This window comes from Falco punctatus (genome assembly GCF_963210335.1).
Source record: "Falco punctatus genome assembly, chromosome: 11".
NCBI lineage: Eukaryota > Metazoa > Chordata > Aves > Falconiformes > Falconidae > Falco > Falco punctatus.
Genome location: NC_137591.1, coordinates 7036549 through 7062261, shown reverse-complemented (window position 1 = coordinate 7062261; position 25713 = coordinate 7036549). Strand labels below are relative to the sequence as shown.

At 44.5% G+C, this 25713-nt stretch overlaps 1 protein-coding gene and 1 long non-coding RNA gene across 5 annotated transcripts in view; one reads left to right on the top strand and one right to left on the bottom strand.

Moving 5' to 3' along the window:
• The window catches only part of LRP8 (LDL receptor related protein 8), a 194496-nt gene that overhangs the window by 15157 nt on the left and 153626 nt on the right, over positions 1–25713 (bottom strand). For 3 of the 4 annotated variants that reach the window (XM_080406254.1, XM_080406256.1, XM_080406257.1), the window contains 5 exons: positions 11743–12105; positions 5159–5281; positions 4687–4809; positions 1625–1744; positions 1370–1495 (listed from right to left, as the gene is read on the bottom strand). In XM_080406254.1, the coding sequence (XP_080262380.1) occupies positions 1370–1495; positions 1625–1744; positions 4687–4809; positions 5159–5281; positions 11743–12105 (855 nt within the window). The remainder of the gene's footprint in view (positions 1–1369; positions 1496–1624; positions 1745–4686; positions 4810–5158; positions 5282–11742; positions 12106–25713) is intronic. The other variant, XM_080406255.1, reaches the window with a different exon arrangement.
• On the top strand, positions 12112–25197 carry LOC308071235. The gene is made up of 2 exons (XR_013931023.1): positions 12112–17635; positions 21861–25197. It is a non-coding gene; the product is annotated as an uncharacterized lncRNA (long non-coding RNA).

The following is a 25713-nucleotide window of genomic DNA, read 5'->3' as shown; positions in this document are numbered from 1 at the left end:
GTCCACTTGAGCACTCGGGCTCAGGCAGTTCACATCTCTGTTTGCAGGGCCAGAGCCTGCAGCCTGGGTGCTGGCGATACTGCTACTGCAGTCATGTTCTCAGGCCAGTGCCTCTCAAGCAGCAAAAGTAGACCGGGACACATAGAAACCCCACAGTTATTTTGCTTAGAAGACCACAGGCACCAACTTGGTCTCCACAGTTACTCGCTGTGGGCCCTGTGGAGGCCGGTTTCCTACGGTAGGAGGCAGACACCTGTGTCTCTAGGCTCAGACCAAGAGGTGCCTGTCCTTGCCCTTTGCAGGTAGCACAGCACGTGATTCTCTGTGTTCTTAAGTGTCACTAAAATCAGCTGTGAGTCAAACAGCTGAAGCTTTAGTTTGCTCTTTGTGCACCTTCCTGTCTGAGGCAGGGACAGGATGGGACGCTCAGAACGAGTTTTAGTGGTTTAGACTGGTTTGTCTCCAACAGTGGCCAGTAGAAGGTACTAGCGAAGAGGGTCTTTCCATTGGGAAGGACAGAAGGGTATTGAGGAACATGATACTGAAAGGAAAGAGCTGGGAATAAGGTTCTAGCTCTGGAACACACTGTGCTGCAGGGCTCCCAGCACAGACTCTGGAGCACAACAGAATTTTCTGATGAACAAGCAGATCAGTGTCCCAGAATTCGGGTCAGTCCTAACTCACTGCAGGTGTGAGACCAACAGTCTTTATGAGGACAGCAGGACACTGTGCATACCATATAGAACCTGGGAAGAAAGAGGCCATGTGGATGTGCAGGATAACACTAGAGAAGCAATTCTGTGTTGCACGTAACTCGTCCTTCCCCATGAGACCCACTATGTCCATTAAAGAAACCCCTGGCCGCCTAATGCTCAGCCTTGCACAGTTCAACTTTCTGTGCCTCTGACATTAACCTTCATCTTACAATAAGGTCGAGCAAACTGCTGCTGTTCATGTTGGTATCTGTGTGGGAGGGTGGAGAGGTGGCTAACCTACCATGTTTTAATCAGGATGTTTTCTTCCTTTTGTTACTTCTACCACTAAATGTTTTTGCTGCACTGTTTTTAAAAACACCTGCCAAGAGACTTTCTTTTCTAGTTTCAGCTTCAAACAGCCAACTAGTGACTGTAATCTTGCTCTGTACACTGTTAAAATATTCTGATCTGCGTGATCAGTAGTTCTTGCCTAGAGACGCATCTGCTATCACTGCAGCAGTTCCGTGCTGCTCCAAATGAGATGTCTTCGGCTTGCTTGCTTTGCTAGTTTCCTTTTGTTTCTGTCTGCCTAGCCTCAGCCCTGCAAGCATGTTTTCTTATCAGAGTTGTGATGTTGAGCAAGCAGCGTTGAAGTGCCTGTGGTGGTGTCTTACCTACAGCTTTGCAGTTCTTGGACAGGGTGTCCATCTCATATCCCTCGTAGCACTCGCATTTGTAGTCTCCCTTGTAATTAATGCAGATCTGGCTACAAGCGTCTGGATTCTCACATTCATCTATGTCTGAAAAGAGTGTTTGAAACCCATCAATAACTTGAAATCAAACCATCTGTGATGGAGCAATGCTGAAGTGAATATAATCACGTCTCTGTATGGTGAAACACAAGGGACTGCTGTTTGCATGTAAATTACCTCCACACGTTTTTTTATCCAGAAGCTTGTATCCGGGTGGGCATTCACATTCGTAACCAATCTTCAAGTCTTTGCATATGTGTGAGCAACCACCGTTGTTCATAGAGCATTCATTAATACCTGGAAGGGGTATACAGATTATCCATGACAAAGCAGGGCTTTCAGTCGTAAGATTGAATAAAATTAAAGAGATGTCCTCAGAATTTTTTCCCCCAGATCAGCTTTTGGTAGCCAGAAGCTGGCCGCATAGACCATAAGTGACTTCACAGATAGGAAGCCACCACCATATCACTTTCTTGCACTTTATTATTCCAAACCAACACTGTAGGGTTGTTTGGACTGAAAGCTAGTGGCTAAATGAACAGGGAGCCCTGGGGACACAGCGTATGTGAATCTCTGCATCTCATCCCATCAGAGAGCTGCTGCTCTGAGCATGTTCTGCCACATGTGAGAAACTTCAAGGGACCTAAGGGCTCTCTCCAGGAGACTCCTCCTTCCCTATGCGCTGGTTCATGTTGACTTTTCTGAACAGTCTCTCTGAGCTTTAATAATTCATGCTGGGGGAGTCTCATCTCCCAGGGGCCAGCTATTTTGAAATACTGTACTATTTTCCCATCTAGTTCCAAGGAACCATCTATGTGAAAATTCCAGAAAACACCAAAGCACAGTCTGTCCGAGAATCTCCATTAGCACCGAGATACAGTCCTCCCACAAACGGATCCCACATGACAGTCTCTGCTGGCAGCCTGCATCAGCCCAAGTGTGCAATTTATGAAGCAACAGCCCCCATCCTCTCCTGGATCCCTGTTTAATCCAAGGCCATCGCTCTGGTCCTGCTTTCAAGTGCTGAAATGAAAAACAGACTAAATGGATCCTTGTAACTAGAACTGAATGAGAGGCTGAGGAAAGCTACTTTCCTGTTTCTTGTTGTAATTAACCTACACAAGGTGAGAGAAAGTCCTCTAAGTAAGACTGCTGAACAGGGAGTTCAGCAGAACAGAAGCTGTGGGATTTCAGGGATAGTGGGCTCACTAGAACTAGTGAAACTGATTTGCTTCAATCTATAATGGAATTAAAAGGCAAATTTTTCATTTATCTTTTACTACTTGCTTCCCTGCACACTGCAGGTGAGCAGTACAGCAGAGCCATTAAACCAGTGCTCTTGGAAGAAAACAAAAACAACCACAAGCCAGTTAAGTCAGTGAGGCTAGGAAAATACCATGCTAGAAGGAATCCCATCTCAGCTCTGGGATGCTTTCGCCTTCCTATCAAAGACACATACCCATAGATGTCATTACATTATTAATAAAGCAGGTTCACTAGGCTCCAACAAGGTGTCCACAGAATTGCACTGTGCGTTGTCATTGCTCAGTGATGTTTATTAATAGTATCACCGGTTCCGAACGTGCAGAGGCCTCTAGCAAACTGGGTCACAAACATGCACAACTGCTCTCTGCAAAACACTACAAAGGCTGTTGCAGCTAACAAGCAAACCCTCACCTCAGATGAGTCCAATGGTTTCAAAAGTGCTTTACGGAATGGATTTAGACGCTGTAAGTTAAGTGCTGGTTCACTTGCTGCACTTCTCAATAGGAGCTGAGGAGGAGCCAGGCACGTTAGTAACTGTTAGCCTGTTCTCTTTCTGCTGGGCAGCTGCTGCCCATTACCCAGGCTTCGGCAGTATGTTCACTGCCCGCCTAAAATAAGACAAGTGATGTTCTGTCTTCTGCCATGCTTTTTTTGGGGAATCTTGGAGGGCACTGCAGTGTCTAGCACACAGCTAGACAGACACACCAAGATGAGGAACATGCCCTGCACCTCCTGCCTTCTGCATGGATTACTTGTGCGTGGGCGTTACGTTCGCAGCAATCCACATCATTCTGCACTCTTAAAGAAACATGTTTCCTTGGGGGTTATTCTCTGCTCAGCTTCCTAACTCAAACAACACTTCGCTGCCCACCTGGGCCTGCACCAAGTCAGCAACGGCATCACTGTGAGGTTAAGCATCAAGCCCAGCTGTGCTGTGTCACTGCCCAGTCTCCTAAGACAAACTGGGCTGCCAGCGTTGTTAGGAGACCTCCACAGACAGACAAGTTGCAACACCCACTCAGAAAAACAGGGAGATGTGGATTAGTGTGGAAGCAAGCAAGGGTATACTGAAAGCACAAGTTAAAGGCATCCTCGCTAGGCGTGCACACACGCTTCTTGTCTTCATACAGAAGGAGAGACTGACAGTTCTTCCTGAATGTGAGTTATCTAAGAGGCAGGCACTGAGCCCCACGCTACTGGTGCTCCATGATGTCATGGAAAAGGATGCTTGCCTGAGGCACTTCTGCACTGGGGAAAAAACCAACTGTGTTTGAGTAATGCTCCGGTTTGGGGCGGGTGCCCACAATGCCTGCTGGGAGAGGTGGGAGAGGGGCTGCCCTAGGGAGAGCGGCACAGCTCTCTGGCCTGGGCTTTCCCTTCTGCTGACCCTGACAGTCCCGGTGCAGACCCGGCTCTCATGACTTGCGCATGCTCGCTAGCCCAGAGCTGGCAGGACACTGCAGAGAGCAACCTGCTGTCATTCTAAGGGAAGCAGCAGCAAGATTTCAACCCCAGAAATGGCTGAAGTAATCTCTCGGTGATTGCTGCCACCCTCTGTGTTTACACCTTCAAAGCATGTTCCCAATACAAAATTTTTATGATGCTATCATCATCTTACAATTGAAAGATAATTTGGGCAATGAGGCTAAATAAACTGGTCTGTGCTGTGGAGGACATGAGTAGCTGGGGAGAGGGGGAATTCCTGGTTCCTAGTCCCGTGCTCAGTTCATACACCCCCCTCCAAGAATAAAAGCTGAGCTGAGAAGGGCACAGTTCAAATGTACAGATGATCAGATTAGGCTACTAATTATATTCATATGAAGGGTGATGAGAGAATAAAGGCAAGGAAAGAGGAGAAGAGTGAGAAATAGCATTAGCAGCTACATGTGGTTACACTCAAAGCTGTGAGCACCAGATGGAGGAGAGGGGAAGCAGTTACAACAGGAGCAACACGTAGAAGGCAAGTACTGTACCACATTCTTTCAGAGGCTCGTCAGACCAGTCCCTGCAGTCTCTATGTGAATCGCACACTTTGCCTCCGTCAATGCACTCTCCACTCTTACACTGAAACTTGCTGGGACTTTCACATGCTGACTCTGTCGTGTTGGGCAAGAGAGGAAAGCAACTAAGTTAGACGAGACTCATGACAACAAAAAGCCTGACATAAAGCTTCAAGAGGGTGTCGTTAGCAGAAATGGGATGGGATTAAAGAACATGAACATTAAGTCTGAGTATCATGCAAGGAACTTCTCAAGCCATGCAGTCTGCCTGATCAGCACAATCATCACTCCCAAGCAACCCCGCTGCCAACAGCTTAAACCCCTGCAGGAAGCAGCCTGCCATGGCCTCGAGGAGCAGCACAGGCCTCTTCCCTTTCCAATGGCCACGCAGCTCTTGCAGGCTTACGCCAGGGAGCGCGAGGAGCGCAGAGTGGTCTGTACCTACCTTGGACGCAGCCTGCCTCGTCACTGTTGTCAGGACAGTCATGCACCTTGTCACACTGCTTTGCTCCATGGATACAGGTCCCATCGCCACACTGGAATTCATCCGGCCGGCAGGTCACCAGAGCTTTAAGACAACATTCAAGCATTAGCCACAGAGGACGTGAATCTTTTGTGTAGCACCTTTTACTCACGTACCTCTGACACTACTGGAGTTTTGCACCCTCTGTCAGCAAATGTCACAGAGCACTGGCTGCTTCCATTGCAACAGAGGCATCAGCTGCCTCAGCCACTGCCCTCCTGTGCCCCTCTGCCATCCCAGGTCACCCTCTATGTCGTTGGGAAAAGAACCCCAGAGCCCGTATGAGCAGATCTAGTCAAAACAGAATCAGTGCAGGCAGTGAAGCTTCTCAGGTGAGACACAAGAAAGCAAGCAGGCAGCAGAACTACCGGCAGTGGAGCCCCTCTGTGAGAGGCCAGGCTGCTTTCCAACTATGAGTGCAGAGTAGCACTGGGTAGGCAAAGGCAGCTGCTCCTCAGCTCTCCTTCCTTCAGAAAAAAAATGTATTTAAGATATATTTCAAAACATGCTCAGGCTAAGGGCACGGGCAAGAGACATGTATTGACTGTCTCTGCCAAAGCCAGCGCGGTCACACTAGCGATGAAGCTAGACACACAGCCACCATCATGAGGGTGGGTTACGAGGTGCCCATGAGCCGAGAGACCACTGGAAGGCAGAAGAGCTCCACTATGCTGTAGCTTGGTGTTTCTTGGGGTTACAGGCCAAAACCATCTCCACAGTGTCAGGCCACATTTCAAGTCCGAAGCTCATTTGCCCAGGTCAAATTACTACAGACTCAGAACAGATCTGATGACAGCAAAGCTGGAGAAAAAAGGAAACGGGCAGCTGCACTGACCGTACTAAAAGCAGTCGTATTTCCCTCCCCAGGGTTACACTAAGTGAGAGACCTCTCTAGCTGGGACCAGACTCGTGCTGACAAAGGGTACAGGCACTCACCAGCCAGCGAAGGGCTGCAGCCTGTAGTTCACTAGCAGAACAGCTCCTCATTCCCAGGACATGGTCTGCAGCTTGCTTCTGAGGGGCCTGTCTTACAGATGTTTTCTTAAAATCCTATTAAGGCAGCGTACCCTGGAGAGCTCTTGATTCTAGCCTTTCCATCTTGCTGATTGCGTCCTGGTATCACATGACAGAAAATTACTGCCTCTGAGTAGCTAGAGGAGGCCAGCACTGATGTTACTACGTGGGAGGTGAAAGCTATGTGGCAGACCTTCCCTGACAATTTGAAAAACTAGTCCTAATACAAAAATTACTACTTTCAGATAACCCAGGAAGAGCCACAGACATGAAGTGAGCTAGCATCGATACCCTGAAGTATTAGTTGCACAAAGGCTCAGCATTAGTGGTGACTGCATCCCACAGGATGCAGGATCCAGATTCATGACTGCTTCACTGGACTTAGCTCTAGCGCATCTTCAGTCAGAGAAGGGCACAAGAGACAGGAAAAGCCCCAACTGCAGGGCTGGTAGAAGGGAGAAATCCTGCCTTTAGAAATACACAGTATTCACATGAGGGAAGTTTGGAAATAGCACTGCTTCTTGGAGAGGAAAGCCATATGCACTATATTCACAAAAAGCTGCAAAGCAAGAAAAAAAATCCCAAGCAATAAGCATAGTTATGGGACCAGCTGTGTCACCACATTTCAGCTAATAAACTCAGGCTCAGAAGTGGAGAACCTCAGTGGGATATCTGGGACAGCAGCTCCAAACTAAGCATGCGGGAACTGCTGCTCTAAAGGGAGAAAAATGAAGGAAAGGAAGAAACAAAGTCATGGCCTGGGAGAATCGCAGACCACAGATCTGGAAGTGGCACTGAAAGCTCCTGCAGGGAGGCAGAGACACTCCTGCTCGAACCATTCCTGCCAAGTACAACCACCTGCCTGGAGAAGCCCTGACAATGGAGAGACCACTTTGCCCCTAGGCAATCCTGGCTTGTCCAAGCTAAACCTTGGCCATTGCAAAGCTTTTCCTACTGGTTATCTGAAAATCCCCTTGCCACAATTATTTCTCATCTTCACCCCCAACATGTGAAGCATGTTTACTTCACCTTTTCTGTAGCAACTTCTGTACGTGGAAAGGATGGTCCTCCATTGCTGACTGTAATTATTAACCCCCTACAAATGTATAACACATAATTAAAGCCACTGGGGGCCCTGTCTTTCCTGGAGCAGGAACAGGTCTCCAGTTCATCAAGTAAATCTGCATGACAACAGCTACAGATTTGGAAGGCAGCTGTTATAAAACCTACTAAATGTCCTCAACTGTAAAAGCTCTTCCAAAAAGCAGTTATAGCTAGATGCTAAGAATAGAAATGTTTCTAATCCTAAAACAAATTAAAATGAAGGATAATTTTGCAGGAATTGCAAAGACAATGTCGCACAAGCATCACAAGACAGAGAAAAATGACAGCACAGCCTCTTAGCTGGGTGGCTACAGGGACTGCAACACACAGACGTGGGACTGTACAAGATCTCTGCACAAAGCTTTTGCTTCAAAAAGAAGAAACAGAAGTTTGGAGACCAGGCTTGGTTTCCTGGCTGAATTCTCATTCCAGCAGAGATGTGGAAGTTCAGACCTTTGAGGAATGGCCCCTGAACCTCCTAATAGACATCTAAAAAGAGCAGATACTGTAAGAACTCTTACTAATCACAAAGATATTCAAATACATATACAGCATTTCTATTTTTTGGTGTGTTTTTTCAGTAGGAGGAGAGAGAATGCTATATTTATACCTGGCCTGGAGAACATAGTTTGAGGGGAGTGGGCCAGGAACTTTGCTATCCTGAAGCTGGGACACAAACCCATCTCAGCACCACTGTCAAGAGTTGACAGCAGTTTGCCATCGGGGCCCTTCCCAAAGCAGAGCAATATCCCAAGAAGAGGGAAGAGCTGTGCTGTTTATTTGCAGAAGATGTTCAGAAAATTGCTATGCTATTTTGGAGGGTTTAAATCAGTGAAATCTCAGCAGTATTATAGCCACCTCTTCTGCTCCACAAATCAAATATGAAACAATTTACCAAAGCTCTGCTAAATTAACAGGTGCACTCAAGACACGCTTCCCATTTGCAAATACTGGGCACAAAGCTGTATTGCTCAGATTCAGCAGATATATTCTAGAATACAAGTCTGAACGTGTGTTTCTTCTGTTGTTCCCCCACCCCAAATGAACTTAATCTCAAGAAAACCCCATCATTTACAAAATGCATCAATCCCATTTTATAGGTGGGGAGACAGAGGCACAGAAGTGTGAGGTCAGGTCTCAAGGGATCTATTTTCTAGATGTCAATTGTAAGCATTATTTAGTCTCCCTCCCAGATGCCCTAATGTGAGTTGCAAAGGACATTTTAAAATATAACCATTCCAGATTTGGAGACTAATAAATCTAACCCAATGTTCATTTTATAAATATATATACATACTTGAATATATATGCTAGGGAAAAAAACCCAACCACTCAATGTTCTCACACAGCTTTCCTGAAATGACTCATTCCCTCCTATTTATTTGCTGTCTCGCTGCCAAAACCTGTTCACCAATTGTCACCCTTCATTTCTGCTCTGCTCGTTCTTTCCCCCCAAAATGCTTATAACAAACGACTGGTGATGGCCTCATGACTTTTTTTTTTTTTTTAAAAGCATTAGCTCCCAATCCCTCAATTTTGTACAATGCAAGCCCCATATGATTCCCCTTTCCTCCAAGAGAAGATGTAGTGCTGGAATCTGCAGTTTTAAACAAGTCAAACCTAGCGGTACTTGTGCCACCCCTGTTGCTAAGAGAATAGAGCAGTGTCATACACCTGTAACTCCCTGTGTGCCACGCGATACTGATCTCAAAGTAAGAATTCCTGGAGAAGAAAATAATAAAGGTCAATCCCTGAACTCTTCAGTCCAACAGATGGACACTGATGCTGAGTTTCCATAGCTCTCAAATGTCACTTTCTTACTGCAGGCTTGTGCATCCAAGCAGCGGCTGCATTTAGGATGGGGAAGCAACATCGGTTTTCACTCTGGCCCAGTCGACCCATCAGCTACACAAGCACCCAGTGCTGCAAGTCCTCTCCTGGCTACTACTACTTTGGAGACTTCCCTCCTCGCGGCGTGAACAGCAGCCGGCTTGTGCGCCTCTGTGGCACTGGGGTGACTCCTGGTTTGCCTGGTCTAAAGGGCAGAACCAGGCACGCCGTACGGAGGAGCACTGCAGCAGCTGAACCATGGGGCTTTGAATCCCGCTGTTGCCTGGCCCACAGGGCTGTACGCAGCAGCAGCAGCAGCTTACGTGCAGGAGAGATAAGCTTTACGTTGCGCTGTACAGAGACTTACTGGAGAAAACCTCGGGTGCTAAACCCCCACTAGTCAGAGAGATATAATTGTCCCAAGTCACTTCTGCCACATTTCCTCCTTCCTCCACTGGTTGTCAGCACCGTGCTGCGCTGCGTCCTCTGCCCCAGGGAGGCTGCCCTTGGCACATCTGGAGGTGCTACTAGATGAAGCTGCTCTGTAGCCAAGGGATGCTGTCAGAGCTGTGCTCCTTTTGGGCCTCGCTTCTCGGCAGTTTGAGCTCATTAGTTTGAGTTTCATTACATCATCAGCTGGATATTGCTGGTGTCTCTCAGATCAAGGAAATAAGCTGGGGAACAGAGTGCTCCTGACTTGGCAGGGTACATGGGCACAATCCTGCTCCCCTCACCCAGCGCAGTGTCCAAGTAAATGGTGCCTGTGGACTTAAAACAATTCCTTTCAAGGAGACAACAGGGACTGAAATTTTAGACATTTCATTGGAAAGCGCCACCGGTAAGGCGCTCCCCTCTTTCACCACTCGGAAATAGAAGGGGGCTCGCCTTTCCCTCTCCTGAGCTGTCTAAACTCAGCCATCCTGCCAGGCTGCCATCACTGCAGGGAATGCAGCCTGTGGGACAGGTATCAGTTCTTCTGGGAGTCCCCTGTGCCAGACACCAGTTCTTCACCTGTGTTTGTCACGTGGGCCTAGCCACTGCCTCCTGAGTCAGAGGGGACAGAAGTACAGCATTGTCTGCAGGAGGTCTCAGAACAAAAACAGGCACCAAACAACACAGGCTGTCCCAGCCAGCGGCGCACATCTCCACTGGGTGTGCTCCTGCCTGGCTTTCTTACAGTCACTTCGTACTGCAATGGATGCCAGGAACCAGCTTTGTCTCCTGACTCCACTGTCCCTGTGATGCTTCAGACCCTGGCAGCACTGCCTGGGTACCTGCTGCCCAAGAGCTTTGTCAGCTCCTGTACCACCTTCTTGGAGATGAAGAAGAAGACATTTTACCTCATCCATCCCTGCTTGGAAGGGGGTTGACAGTGATGACATACTTGTACCCAGTGGTCAAGGTTACTCTCTTCCTAACAAAATATTTGGCTTCTCCTATTCCGCTGTCACCTCTCTCCTTAAGAGTCCTTGGCTCTTGTAAAGGCACAGCAGCTCGAGGGTTACCTGTGGCTCATCCCCCTGCTCTTGCAGTGTAAACAGTGGTGTCCAGGACTTACTACATCACCCTCCTCTTGCTAAAGAAGCCACTGAATTTACATCTGTCTCTCTCTGCCCGGGAGAGAGTCTGATCCCCTGCTCCTTGAAGGGCTCTCCCACATAGCTGCTCTGAGCTCACCAGCCTGGACTCAAGTGTTGTCATGGTTATGAAAAGATGGTGCTGGCAAAAGCAGTAAATTTTCTTAGGTACCTTTGCAAAAATGTCTGGTTTCTGCAGCTGGTTGCTGCCTTCCTCCCCAGAGGTGGCCCAATGTCAGAGCTGCTAAATATATACAGCTATGTAAATATTTTATTTTATTTCAATCTTGTCATTATGAATATTTTAGAAAAACATTTTGCTCTTATTTTCTTGTCTCTCTCTCTCTTCTTCCTCAGGTAAGTGACCAGCTTGAACAGTTTAGTGGCTAAAAATGGATGAAACATTCGAAATACCATGCACACCAACACCATGTTAAATGCATAAAGCCAGCTGAAAAGACATCCATTATTTATTAGCTCTGTGCCTTTATCAAGCCAAGCTCAAAGTGCATTTCAGAGGTACTGCTCTTGACTGCCTTGTTCGGTATACTCTAACTTCAGAGGCAGAAAATTAATTATTTTTTTTTCTGGTGATCATATATTCCCTTTAGCATTGTGGCTTCTAACCTTCAGGCTGTGACCCCACCATGCAGCCTGAGGGCTTTGAACATTTTTCCCATTTTCCATTCCTTGTCTTTCTAGTGAAACAAATCTCTTCAGAAGCACAGTACCATCTAACAGCTCCTGCACCTCCTCTCTGAATCCTCAAGGAAAAAGCATAAAAGGAATCTGGAATACACCTGACCCTGCTGGGCTGGGCACCCAGCCATGCCATTTGGGACACAAACGCTCCTTGTCAGGCACACAGTTGCTGCTCAGACATCAAAGACTTGCCTTAGAACACGGCCCACAGCAGCCCTCTGGCCCCTCTCCACCACAAAGAGAAGCCCTCAGCCCTGCCCTACCCCTGCAGACACTTACGGCAATCCTGCTCATCAGACTTGTCCTTGCAGTCTTCGTCCCCGTCACACTTCCAGTTCAGGTGGATGCATTCCCCATTGCCACACTGGAACTCGTGAGCCGCGCAGGTGTTGAGGGCTTTGGCATCATAGCCACACTTCTCAACGGACTCGTCCGACTGATCCTCACAGTCCGGCTGGTTATCACAGACCCACAGCTCTGGGATGCACACGCTGTTGTTGCACTGGAACTCATTGGGGTTGCAGGTGAGAGGGGAGCATTTTCTCTCATCACTGCCATCCCCGCAGTCATCGTCGCCGTCACACACGAAGATGATGGAGATGCACGATTTGTTGCTGCACTGGAACTCATTGGGAGAACAGGCTTGGGAATAAAAACAAACAGGTGAGCTGTGAGGTCTCCAACCTACCCCTCTCCACTGTGCTAGCTTTAGTCAGGAATGTCTGAGACAAGGGGGAGGGCGAGGGCACAAAAGCATTACCTTGCCTGTCCTAACCCAAAACGTTTTTCCCAATGGCAACGAGCAGGTGAGGATGCAGTGGTCATCTCCCCAGCTGTGCCATAGGGTGAGTCCTCCATGGGCCATGGGGAGCCCTGAAGGAGAAGGGGCAGCAGGGCTGAGAGAACTGCAGGTAGAAGCTGGAGGGGTGTGCAGCTGCAGCGCTGCTCTGGTGTTGAGGCAAGAGCAGCCAGGCAAGCCCCAGCGGACGGGGTGACAGCACAGAAGGAGCAGGGAGACTGCAGGGCAGGCTGGGGGTGTACTGGCACACGCTGGTGGACTCGCACAGCGCTTCGCTTTGTTCCGCACTGACATTGCCAGCTTCCTGACTTTCAGAAGCACAGAATCAGGTTTCAGGATTTCACAGTGTGCCTGGTTTTGGACATATTAAGTGGGATGTGTAGGGTAAATATTTAGTGAGTTGAGCATCAATTTAGCTGCAATCTGCCAGTAAGGCCCTTTACAACACACTGAATGTCTTCCCTGAAAATCACAACTCAACATTAACATACAAATGAGGCGTTTGTCAGATAGGAAGCTGAGTGGAGTACTCTCCTCTGCAAGCTTAATGGACAGCTGAACCAGAGAAGCCTGCTGAAATTAAACTTTCAGGTACTCCAACAATGTGCACTTCACAGTCACTTTATTTCATCACAGTGTGGGGGAACCAAAACCCTGGAAGAAATTTTCTGTACGTACTTTTAGGTAGTTACTTAAAAAAAAAAAGAGTTCTGCTTCTGCAGTTTCAGTCATCTACAGGAAAGTTATGGCTTTAATAAATTACAAGTACAATAAATATATACAAATAAATTACAAGAAAACTTTTTTTTTTTTTTTTTACATTGCACTTGGGAGTCTTTTTGTCTTCAGATGCAGAACTATTTACTGTCATATCTGCAGAGCCCCTATGATAAACCACACAGTTCAGCTGGCACTGATCCCTGCGATGGCGAGTGCATCTGGAAAGCAGCAGAGTCTCTGTAAAGCACTTGTCATTACCCAGCTTTCATCCAAAGACGGAACCTAGTGGCATTCTACTGAAATACTATGTCTGAAATACATGTTTTATCATAGAATCATTGAATGATTTGGGTTGGAAGGGACCTTAAAGACCATCCTTAAAGTTCCAACCTTCCTGCCATGGGCAGGGACACCTCCCGCTAGACCAGGTTGGTCTTACACCTGGGAATGAAACTCTATCTAGCAGTTACGTATCTAGCATGTTCATCTGTACAGGGACACTTACTTACATTCTCGCTTGCAAACTTGCTGGGCTCTGTCTGTTAACCTAAGCAGCCTGTAGTTTTACAGCACAGCATGACAATATATATACTTCTCCCCGCCTGTCCTGTGCTCTGTCCTGTTTAGTCCCAGGTTTCCCAGATGTTACTGTGTCTACCAGAGTACCAATCTGCCTAATTAAAAGAGGTTTGTCTTGGTGCAATACTACCATGCACCGACCATGACCCAAGCTCCTTCCAACAGAGGTAAATGTTACAAGAGAATCTCAGCTGCACACTGCTGTGTGCCTAACTTGACATCAATAATTAAATGCAAGAGCGTGGTCACCAAAGGAGCACCTAGTGTTAGACACTGAAGTATCATCTAGCCCATCGCTCAAGCTCCTTCTGTACTCGGTAGGGTATTTTGGATACAGAGAGATGCCCTGAACAGGCAGCTCCTGGCACCTACCTTGGGATAGAACTATCCCTTGGAGGGGCTAATATTTCTCCTCTCCAAAGAGAGGGAACTGGGATCAGACCATTAATATTAGGAGATAAATCCCTCTCCTAAGGACCCAAAATATGAGCACAGTCTGGCAGAGAAGCATCTGAAAAAAATCCAAATCTCTTTCGCATGGCAGAATTGAGACCATTAAAATGCTCCGCTTTTCACCCACATTCTGCTCTTTTTCTTCACTGAGCATGCTTTTCTATCCTTACCCCATAACTACAAATAATTAACCTCACCAATCAGTACACAGCTGTATAAACTAGCACTCTCTTTAGATGATGCATAATATGGAACTGCCAAGTGGAAATTTAAGGTAACAGTTATAATCTTACTAATCTATTCAAAAAAGGAAGCAAGAAACAGCAATATTTCTAGGGCTATGTACAGTTTCTGTAATAGATCAAGGCTGAGAAGAAGAAATGCTTTTCTGGCATTATTTTGATGAATCTCAGAAACAGATCAGTGAGCAAAATTTTGCACAGTCCTTTGATCCCTAATTTTTGGCCAAGGTTGTAATGATTTGCACACTCCAAATGTGCATTAATTTCCTTTCCCCCAGCTGTAATGAGCCCATCTTTTTTCCCTTGCTGTTTTCCTGGTCCCACCTCTACCCCTCCTTGCGTCTCTATGCATTTCCCTTCAGAAATCTGCTGCATTGGCAAATTAGCAACTGATAAACATGTGTGGGATACAGACAATGGAAGTTTGCACAAAAGCTCCTCCTCTGCACCTACAAATCCCAGTACAGATATAAAATTACCGATAATCACAGCCAGAAAACAGAAGCAGTTCAGCTTTTGTAACCTCTCATGAGGACTTTCTCAGTGAAGCTTGTGAATTACTAGCTAGAAATATTGCATGGTCATGATTATTTTATTTTATTTTTAAATTAAATTTAGTGTGATGACAGCACTAGAGACTACAAGTTCTCCCTCCACTGAACACACACAGCAGTCTGGCTGTTGCTAACTCCCCCTTCCCACCATGCAGTCCTTAGGTGGGGATCAACCTCTGCAACTCGCTCAGGCAGCTAAAGCCAGGGACAGCGGCACCAGCACTGACGGGGCATCGCCTGCACTGGGACAAGGCCTAGGAGGCAGAAGAGCAGCTCTTTGCCCTTTGTGCTCAGGTCTTCCCACCTGCAATTATAGCGGCAATTACAGGACAACCAGTAAGACTGAGGGGCTGCTACCACTGTGCCATGACAAGGAGGCCACTGGACAGCCACTAGAGCTTCACAGGGGCCACTGCAGTGCGTGCACCAGCAGCACCGAATGGGAGCATGTGGCCCCTCACTACAGAAGGCTGCTCTAGGCACCTCCTGGTGAACTCAAGAATTAAAAATGCCTTTTTCTTCATTTACAGACCCAAAGGCCGCCTTCAGGCCAGCTCAAATGGGACAGTTCCTTCTGGGTCACGCATGACTCCAGCAGGGACCCCCATCTCCGTGTGCAGCTGGCTCTCCTGCTGGCCATGGGAAGGCAGATAACATCCCAATTCCTCTCACCCTTCCGTTATCCTCTCTGACAGCTAAAATCCGCAGGGCATGCCAGGATAAAGCAAAGTCTGCAGCTTCTAGCCACTCAGGGACTTGCTCTGGCACGAACAGGCAACAGCAGAGAAAAGCTGCTTACAATCCCGCTGCACCTAGGCAAGAGCCAGCACACTCATGCTTTTTGGGGTCCCTGCTGCATGGTTTGGTGCTGGTTTCAAGAACCTAATAAAAAGCAGCATTACAAATTAACTTACACAGCACCTGGAGAGACGAGAAGTAAAGTCCCAGGAACAGTTTACTTCACATCTCCTTTCAGAAATTTGTCAGGGTACCTAGACAGTCCCATCACTACAGCATTTCACTGCCTCTGGAGCATTTCAACAGAAAATGTGCAGATAGTAATTAAATGATCACTGGGGTATTTTTGCTTCAACTTGAGCAATTTGTTTGCATTCTCTGATTTTGCTACCTGTCTATCGTAAGCTTATTCGTGCAAAACAAAGGAAACAAATATTAGCTTGCTTTCCTTAGTGCCAAAGAAATTAATAAATGTTGTACTCTAGGGTGCAAAACCTACTTCAAATGTGAAGTGATCCCAGTAGAAATCTTGGAAATGTTTGTCAAGAAGTATTTAACCAACAGGCTTCAAAGCAATAAACAAGCCTAATTACAAAAGCAGTTTTGTAGAATACTGTAATCCGTTAAGGTTCTTCACAGTTTTAAGAAGCAAAATATCACATCTAAATGACAGTGTACATGTGCTTTGGCCTATAGACAATATACACCAGAGGTGTTCTGCATTAATTTCTGCCTTGTACTGTTTACATAGAGGACAACTGTCACAGTTTTTGCCTCACAGCCTCCAGCTGCAGTCTTGTCACATCTCTTGAGTGGAGCAGAAGCAGTCTTTGGATAGAGGAAGTTAAAGAAAAAAAAAAAAGGAGGGAAAAAAAAAAGAAAAGAGAGAGATTGTAGTTGTGGATTTAGTATTTCAGTACTGGCTGGCTCGCTTTTGCTTGGAGCCAGGATTTAACCACAGGCTTTAGTGAGCAGCCTGGTGCAGCAGGGAGAATCTTAGCTCAGGCGCTGCACCAAAAAATTAAGATAATTCTACCACATGCTTTTTAAGTGCTTATAGAAAAAAGCAGAATGTTTGAAAGGCACTCTTTGCGAACTGTAATTTCCAAAAATACATATTTGTACATAACATTTCTACAATGGACGCCTCTACCAAGCATGGATCCTCAAATCTGGATAAAACTCAAAACATGAAACAGGATATCCATCATTAATAGGAGCTGGGAATTATGTACAATGGACTATAACTGCTGTCACTGCTAATCTTTAATTAAAGTTTTCTAGCTTTTCAGGAAGAGTCAGATATTTAATTCATCTCTCTCCTCCAAAAAAAAGTCAGTTCCTCTTGAAATTACATGAATGGCTTAAAGGAAGATAATTATTCAGTAAAGCTTGTGGTAAAGTGGATAACAGCAATTACTGATAGTGAAGACAAGAAAATAAGATGAATTATTACACTGCATTTTTCTGACACCCTTACCAAAGTGACTTTTAAAAAGTGTGGCTCAAAATTTTGTGTTTGCTTAAACCTGGTAACAGATCTCCCAAAGAAGGCAAAGGACGATTTGCACATACTAACATTTGCACTGGGGAGGGAGAGATCTGCTGTTGATTTATCGCTGCTTCAGCACTGGCAGGAGAGGCTGGTGGACTTCAGAAACTCTCCTAAGCTGTGAAGTTTAGGATCTGAGCTCCACATGGCTACAGGAGCGGAATGCCTGAGCTCCACCTGCCCAGGTATTCTGCACAAAGTGCAAACCCAGCTACCACTGCCTATGAATGAATCTCTGAGCTGGACCATGGATAAAGAGGTCACAGAGTCCAAGACAAGCTAAATTAAGTTGGAACTCCCAGGCCAGTTACCCATGCTCTCATCATGTTAGCTTTATTTAGCTAGTATTTATTTTCAGGCTTAACTGTATCTAAATTGTTTTGTCTGCAGACAATTGGTGTGCTTTACCAAATACCTGAATATTTCATACAGATCATCGGTCAAATGCCAGTCTCTAAGAGCATGGATTCATGCCTAGAAGGACAAGTTTCCCACGGAATGCTGCCCTCCAGGAAGGGCAGCAAAGGAGATGGAGGTAAATGAAGATGACCTTGAAGTGCATTGCTCTGAAAAAATGACAGGCCTCCCATGGAGGGAATAATGCAGCTGAATTGCAGTCTCACTACTAACAGTGGTTGTTGCTATGGTGATTGATACTGAAAAGCCCATATAGACGAAGACTGCAGAAGGAATAGTAATTCCTGATATTGTTCAAATCACTAATGTAGCTAAGGAGCCATCTCATGCACTCTTGCAAATTAATATTTCCATGTGCTCACTGTCTTTGTCACATTGCTCCCCTCAAACACAAATGAGTTATTTTTCCATTCTCTGCAGCAGTATTTGCATAGTATTAGTTAATTATAATGGAGCAACCAGATGCCAAAGCCCCTGCTGATAAATAATAGTTGGTTCAAAAATGTATTTACTGATTTAGCATATATTTCCTGAGAATCACATATTCATTCAAAGTGGCTTAATTTTGTGAAAATAGAATTAATTATGACCCCACAGTTTACAGAGAGAAGCAGCTTACAAACAAAAGGTATGCACATTCTGAATGTCTTCCCTGTCTTTAATCTTACTTACGTGCAATGAGGTTGCTAACTCACACCTGCTGTCTCCTCAATTTCACTTCAATCCAGGAAAGTGTTAGCAAGTTTATCAAGGTTCTTCTGGTTAAATGACTGAACATGACCCCAAAAGAAGAAAAGTGAGGCTGGGGTAGAGGGTTTAGGAGTAAAATAAAGCAGCTTGGGAGTACAAAAAGGGATGGTCAGAACGCCTAGGCTTGATACTGTGCTGCTTCTTGTTAAAATCCAAGACACTCCGTGGGGATTATTAATACTCTTTTGTGTTCTGATGGGAATATAATCAGCTGAATCAGACTGGAGATGTTTGGTATTAGCCAAAATTTAAATGGGAAAAAAATAGGCTGGGATGTGTTTAGTGGGTTTCTTTTCTGACTGAAAATTGGAACCTGTACGGGACAAGCTCACTCCTACTCCCTCAGACATGACTTGCTTCTTAAACTGGCAGTTTTACAAATTACACCAATTTGGCAAGTCCCTCAGAAACATCTGATAATATCCATGAAACCAACAGCTGCTCTAACACAAAATTCTGTGTTTCTCAGAAATATATAAATGTTCTTCTAGCAACCAGAACACAGATTACTGAACAAGGCCCTTGATCCTGTGACATTACACGCAAAACCCACATCACTCCCCATTTACCCAACTGCTGCTCACTTTTCTCCAGGAACAGCAATCCAAAGTGAGTCTGAATATAGGTTCAATAATTAAAAAGATGCTCTTGAAATAAAACAGTTTGCAAGGCAACTGATCTGAAGGGAAGAGTACCTTAAAAAAAGAAGCACTGAGAGAGAATACAATGAGACAATTGGCAGGATTCAGTGTAGCTGGATTTGAGGTTATGAATATAAGCACATATTATAATTGACCACGACTTTAAAGACAAGACCACTGTGGTGGTTTTGGGAGGGGGAAAAGACTAACAGACTTTTCAGGAAACAACCAGCCCCTAATTATTTTCAGTTATGTGATATTAGGGAGCATGGCTATTATTTGATGTAAACAACGTACAATTCCACAAAGAACGGCCATCATTTTTAGAAAAAAATGTCTAGACTGTCCACTCAAATGGAACATTTAATCACTGAGTGACACTGCAATTAAAAGTGTAAAGGTTGTGTGCTAACCGCATTCACTTTAACAGTAGTGAGATTTCTATAGCATTAGGATTTGCCCTTCAGTTTCTACAGCTTTGAAACAGAAGGCAGCGCTTTGCTGGATTTGGGTACAACATGAACAATTATTTTAAACTTGTTGGAAAAAAGTGTATTGAAGTGTATTTTATTGTGAGCTAAACTTTCCCTGTTATATTTTATCAAATAGAAAATTTTCTTTGCAAAACATAGGCAAAGTTAATCCAACCATTAGGTCTTCCTCTGTATGAAAACAGTGTATTTCAGCCACTAAGATAGCTTTCAGATGTTTTATCCATTAACATGACTCATAAAACTGGGTGTTTTTTGCTTTTGCATCAAACTTTACATGGTCCTCTCTTGCGTAGGACTGTACTGAGTCCAAACTAGCTGACTTTGACTCATATGTTCAGGAAGCATAACTGTTAAGCAGTTGTTAATTAGTGTAATGCATATGTACCTGTGGCCACTGGAGGATGGAACTCCTACCCACTTAATCTGCCATCATAACACAACTGCTGGCACTGACAGCTACAGAAGATTTCCCTTACTAAAATCAAACTGATTCTTGCTTTTTGGATGAACAGGCTCAGAATTATAGCTCTGTTCTTATGAACAAAGCACTTCAGACACAGAAAATAATCATATTTGGCAATAAGAGATGCAATTTCTTGGCTATTTCAACTCCAAGAGCTCTAACTGCTTAAAGATAGACCGCCCAGAAGATAAACATAACTACAGGCCAATTTTTGCTCCTCTGACAGTATAACATGTGAGATTGGAAAGAAGAATCAGAGGCAACTTCTCCAGCTAAAGAGCAGTGGAGCAAAGCTTTTGTATGTGTGCACAGGTAACATGCAGTCCACTAGTATTGGACTTACATTGTAATTATCCATAAATCTTTGTATAAAAACCAGCTTTTTCACACCACTCTTCCACAACTCTGTGAAAAACTGTCATTTGGGGTGTGTAAGGCTCGTGTGCGTGTGAGCGTGTGCTTGCAGCGTGTTCTTTGCATCTACTCTTTTATCCTAGTGTATGTTCAGGGAAACATTTTTCAAGTACCAAATTCTAAATTGTCTTGTTTTGGTATTGCGTTTTCATCTATTGTGCTTTAAAGAATAAATTATTAATGGGACATACTGATACAGGCAATTTATCTGTAACTGAGGGATCAGCACAGAGTAAATGTGCAGAGGCCACCACCAAACCCTGCTGTCGTGAGCCAGGCACTGCTCAGTACCAGGAAAATCCATTTTCAGAATGTTACATGTGTCTGTTCTTTTTTAAAACTAAGCTCAAGAGACGTAAGTAGGGAAAACAAAGCCATTTTGCCCTAACCTTCTGCAGGTAGAGCCGTGGCACAGCTTAGGCTATGGCTTTAGGGTTTAATGATTTGACTTATGCAATGACTATCTTACCTTTAACCTAAGTTCATACAGTATTTTACATTTAATTACAACAAGCATCCAACGTATTAAAAATGCAACTAACTTCATTCTTCCTGTAAGAGTGCAATTAAAGGTAACTACCAATCTCATTTTTCTTGCTGTTTTGTTCTGAAGGAACTCAGGACAAATATGATTATGGGCTGAAATTTTTCCTAAGTAACAATGGGGATTTTTCTGCAATTACTACTGCTTTTGAAGGAGCTCTAATACTTTAAGCAGTGATAAAGTGGCAGCTGTACATGTTTAATTTCTGAGAGCCTGGGCATAATGCAAAGCATTAATCCCTCCAGCTGTCCAGTAATTAAACATCATGTAAAGCCCAGAGGATATCATTGCTGTGCTACCTTATCTTATTTATGAAGGACTTTCATTTGTTAAATCTACAGTAATTTTCTTTCCCTTCTTGGAAATAATTGTAGATTCCTCTACCATGGCAAGCGTACTCAGATTACAGCTACTTTCTATAAAATGACATGAATTTCAGGCTAGCCTTTCATCACGTGCTAAAATAATCACGACTAGTGATAGTAGATAAATATTACCCCTACAGGCATAAATGCAGTACTATGGGCATTAACCCTATTAAAAATTGGTGGGTTTCTCAGGTAGAAAATATGGTAGAATCTGACCCTTTGGGTTTGATTTCCCTCTGAGCTGACTGAGGAACACTACACCACTGTGCACCTAGCCTGCTAATGAAGATAATGAACAGAGTTTGTAACTTTGATGAAAGCATGTATTGATCAGGCTGCAGAGGAAGACAAAATTATCACCAAGTACATTATCACCAAGTGAAAAGCTCTCAGCAGGTTCTGTGGAGATTTGGAACAAACAGAATCAGTCTGGTCAAATGCCCACTGGTAGCACTGGAAGTGTGAGTCAGATGCAAAACACAGGTACCTTTTACTGCGTGAAGAAAATGCTGCTAAGATGACATGACGCTCCTCATTGCTACAGGACAATGATAAAGAACGATAGAACAATTTAACTGTCAACAGAAAAGTCACTTCATGTGAGCGTAGGTGCAGGTGCAGTGTGGAGGAAGGTGGCTTTAAATCAGCTTTGTAATTTCCCTGTTTCAGCTGGCTCATCACCAGGTGGATCTGCTGGAGGGATCAGACCAGCTTTAGCCTGCTCTAAATTCTGCCTTCTGCCAATGGTTCTCAGGTGACCTGAGGGCTATTGAGCAGGGCATTGGAAAGAGTTGACTCTGGAAGTTTTCTGCACTCAGACCTTCCATGAAAAGCTCCCCTCACTGGTAGGCACTGCTGCTTTTTATGGAGAATCACACATGTGCCTGGAAGTTTGCCAGGAAACAGTAAGTGAAAATCTCCTGCCCTGAGGATCTTGTATGTGGGAAATATGAAGGCTGTGAGCTACCATGGCAAGGACGTGTGGCTTACAGCTCAGCAAGACTGTACTTACTGTTGTTTCCCTTATTAACTTAAAAAAACTTTACACAGTTCATTCAGTTTTAATCTGGCATATCATATCATATGGCTGAAAATCTAGAGCTAATTCTCAGATACATGGTCAGCAACAAAAAGCCAGAAGACCAGGGTCCGCAAGAAGATGCTCTCGGTAATACTAGGCTGTCACTATCATGAGATTCCTGCAGGAGTTCCTGGCTCTCACCCTTGGACAACTTTATGAGATAAGCACAAGTATGTCTGTTACAGGCATAGGTTTTCATGGATCACTGTCTCTATACTGTAGTTAAGCAGAATAAATCATGGTATGGGAAAATAGCTTATGCTACCTATGTATCAATGAATACATCACTTCACTGTATCTGACTATTGGGAAAGGGCAAAACTGTGTACTTCCAGCTCTTCATCTGCAAGACACAATTGCCATACTGGGTGCAAGAAGTGGTCCAGGTGAGAACGAGTAACACAATCAAAGAGATGAGGCCAGAATCTTGCTCTCTCTGTTGAGCACCCCAGAGTCCTGTCAGGAGGAACAAGTGATGTATGCACTCAAAGGGTTCAATGCCAATTTCAGCTGTTACTGGGTAGTAGCTCTTCTGTTCTAAAGCCATGCTGAAAAGCTCTCTGCGTTTCTGAGCGGCTGACAAAACACTGGTTAATATCTCTATTAGCAGGAATTTAACAAGTTCTGCAGTAGCTAGCAAAGTCCAGACTGACCTCGAGTTGTGATGCTTTAATTGCAGTCTCTTCTATTTAATTTCTCTTTTTAGTCTCAGTAAATGTGTTCCTAAGCTTGTCCAATCGATTGTGACAAAGGTTAGGTACACTGGGAGCAGAAAACCTTGAGGGAAGTAAGAAAAAGGATGCCAGCACCTCCAAGCCAGCGAATTCAAGACTGCTCTTACATTATTAAATGTTGATGCCTATTTTAGAGGACTAAACTTGACCTATGACTACAACACACTTTGTATTATTACTTCTGCTCCAAAGAACTAAAGGATAAGTTTCTTTTATATACTCTTTTATTTTAAAAAGGCAGATGCCTGCATTTTCAAAAATTGCTTGTGCACTGGAAGTTAGCAGTGGACTTAAAGCCTACCTGCTGGAGGTAAATTATTTAGGCAGACAGGCATTTAGCTACCTACATGCAAGGATTAATACCTGCAATTAATCCCTGATGCAATTACAGTCTGTGCAGACACAAATCTGGATCCCTAATCACTGATGCTTTATCCACTGCAAGTTAAAAAATTCACAGCTTCCGTTGCTTCTTTGGACAGTTCTTCCACAGGGTAAAAACTGCACCATTTTTTCCATATTGTTCATGGGTGAACTGCAACAAGAAGGTGCCTTACCATCCACTGATACTGGCTTTCAAGTAGCATGACAGAGTCAGTGCCTGGACTCCTTACGAAAATAACTGCTTTTCTAATACTGGTACCAGACCAGGCCTAACAGGCCAGCAAAGGCTGTTTTACACACCTCTGTAGAAGTTTTTATTTTAATGGGTTTCATCTATCAAATTGTTGTTTCTCACTCCAGACATGGCAAACAGGACTCTTATTCCAGATGAATACAGTCTGCTTTGCTTACTCCTAAGGCCAGCTTTCTGTAGGGCTGGACTGTACAGTGGAGATGAGGAACTCAAAGGAAATATTTGACTTATCCATTGTTTGAGACGATGCATTTTTTTTCACCATACCTGCACTCAGGTAAGTCCCAAGCTTGCTAACTGCATCTGATCCCTTTGTCTAAAGAGGGTTACGCAAGGACAGCATACCAGACTGCAAATTGGCTCCTTCCTTAAAGAAAAGATATTCTGAACATTGCTGTGACAAATCTTTTTCAGATCACACAGAGTGCCCATCTCAACAGCAAGTCTTGAACCATGACTAAAAGCAAATGAGTGGGAGGTAGAACACCAGTTTGCTTCTAGTTGTGCAAGATGATGCACCAAAGATAAGGTTGATACAAAGCACAAAGGAGAACCCAACCTGAACAGAAGATGGTCTTACTCGTATTCTATACTTTTGTCCCCAAATTTCTGAACAGCAGCTTTCTCTCTACAGCTGGCCGTGCCAGTGCCTACACTGACTGTGCCGGGTAAATTTCACATTGATTAAACAGCAATTAACATAACTGTGAGAAGAAAAATCCATCAAGAATTATCAAGTCTAGAACAGCATCTGAAAAGCAATCCTGGGAGGCCTGAAGCAGACATAGCAAAGAAGAACCACAATACACTTGCACTGTTCTTACAGTTTTGGATGATTTCTACTACCAGAATCATTGCTTTCCTCTCCTGCAGTAGACTGTCCCTTAACTTGGGACTATGAACCATTGTGACCTAGGGACAGGTGCTTTTGCACAGCCTCAGCACAACCAAGCCCTGCTCTTGGATCGGAATGCCAGCACAATATTGTTAGTGGTACAACTTACTAATGCAGGAATGCGGGCTCAAGTAACGTTCATGAATTTCATATTAAGTCCTCTTGAAGATTTATAATACTAAGAGTCAATTATTCCTAACAAGCCATAGGAGTATCCACAGTTTAAATGTTGGAAGTGTCACATTAGCTTGAAGTAATAGCTTTATTAACACGGATTTAGAAAGAGCTTAGGGTTTTTCTTCTGGATGCCCTCACTCACAGTATCTGCAAGTCATCTTCCACTTGTTTATTGCACATGCAAGCTCTCACCATAGAAATTACCCCCAAGCACAAATAAAACTCCCTTCCAAACATGTATCCAGAAAGATGTGTTATTTACAGAAAAGTTCATCATCTCTGTGAGAGGTGCAGCCTTAGCTGTGACAGGGTGCTCTGGTCCAAGGGGCTGCAGATGACAGTCAGTGCTGAAGCTTCTTTTAAAATGAGAACAAAAACATGAGTGCAGAGGTTAAAAATAAAGAAAAAAAAAGAGGTCTGAACCTAGGAACAGACTTTTTTTTTTTTTTTTTTGTCAGGATACTGCAGTGCTGCTGAGATAAGAGAAAACAGATAAAGGAGGATTCTAAACAGAGAAGAAATGGGAATGTTAACAGAGTATCAGTGGATAGGCTTAGTGAGGTTTATCAGATTTGGATAAAAGAAAGGATAACTATCAATCCTGTGCAAGCTCTGAGTTTAAACGGCTAACACATTTGTTCTCATCCATGAGGAAAACACCTCAATTTGACAAGCAACCTCACTGAAAATGCTCCCATTCAGCAATGCCTCCTGTTTCCTTCTCAAAGTGAGATTTAATGCCTCTGAAAGGTGCCGAGTCAACAGATCTTAGGACTGAAAGCTTTTGTTTGCATCCACCTAGGAAGCTCCAAGTTTCTGCCTGGTCCTATTGCCAGAGAATGGCCCATCCCATGCTCAGACTCAGCAATGACCCCCTGGCAGAGACTACCAGTACACACCCACCGAGGTGGCAGCCTATGTAGCGACACATTCAGCCATAAGGAACTAGATGAAAGTCACTAACTCATTTCACATGAGTTACCCAACAACTGTCAGAA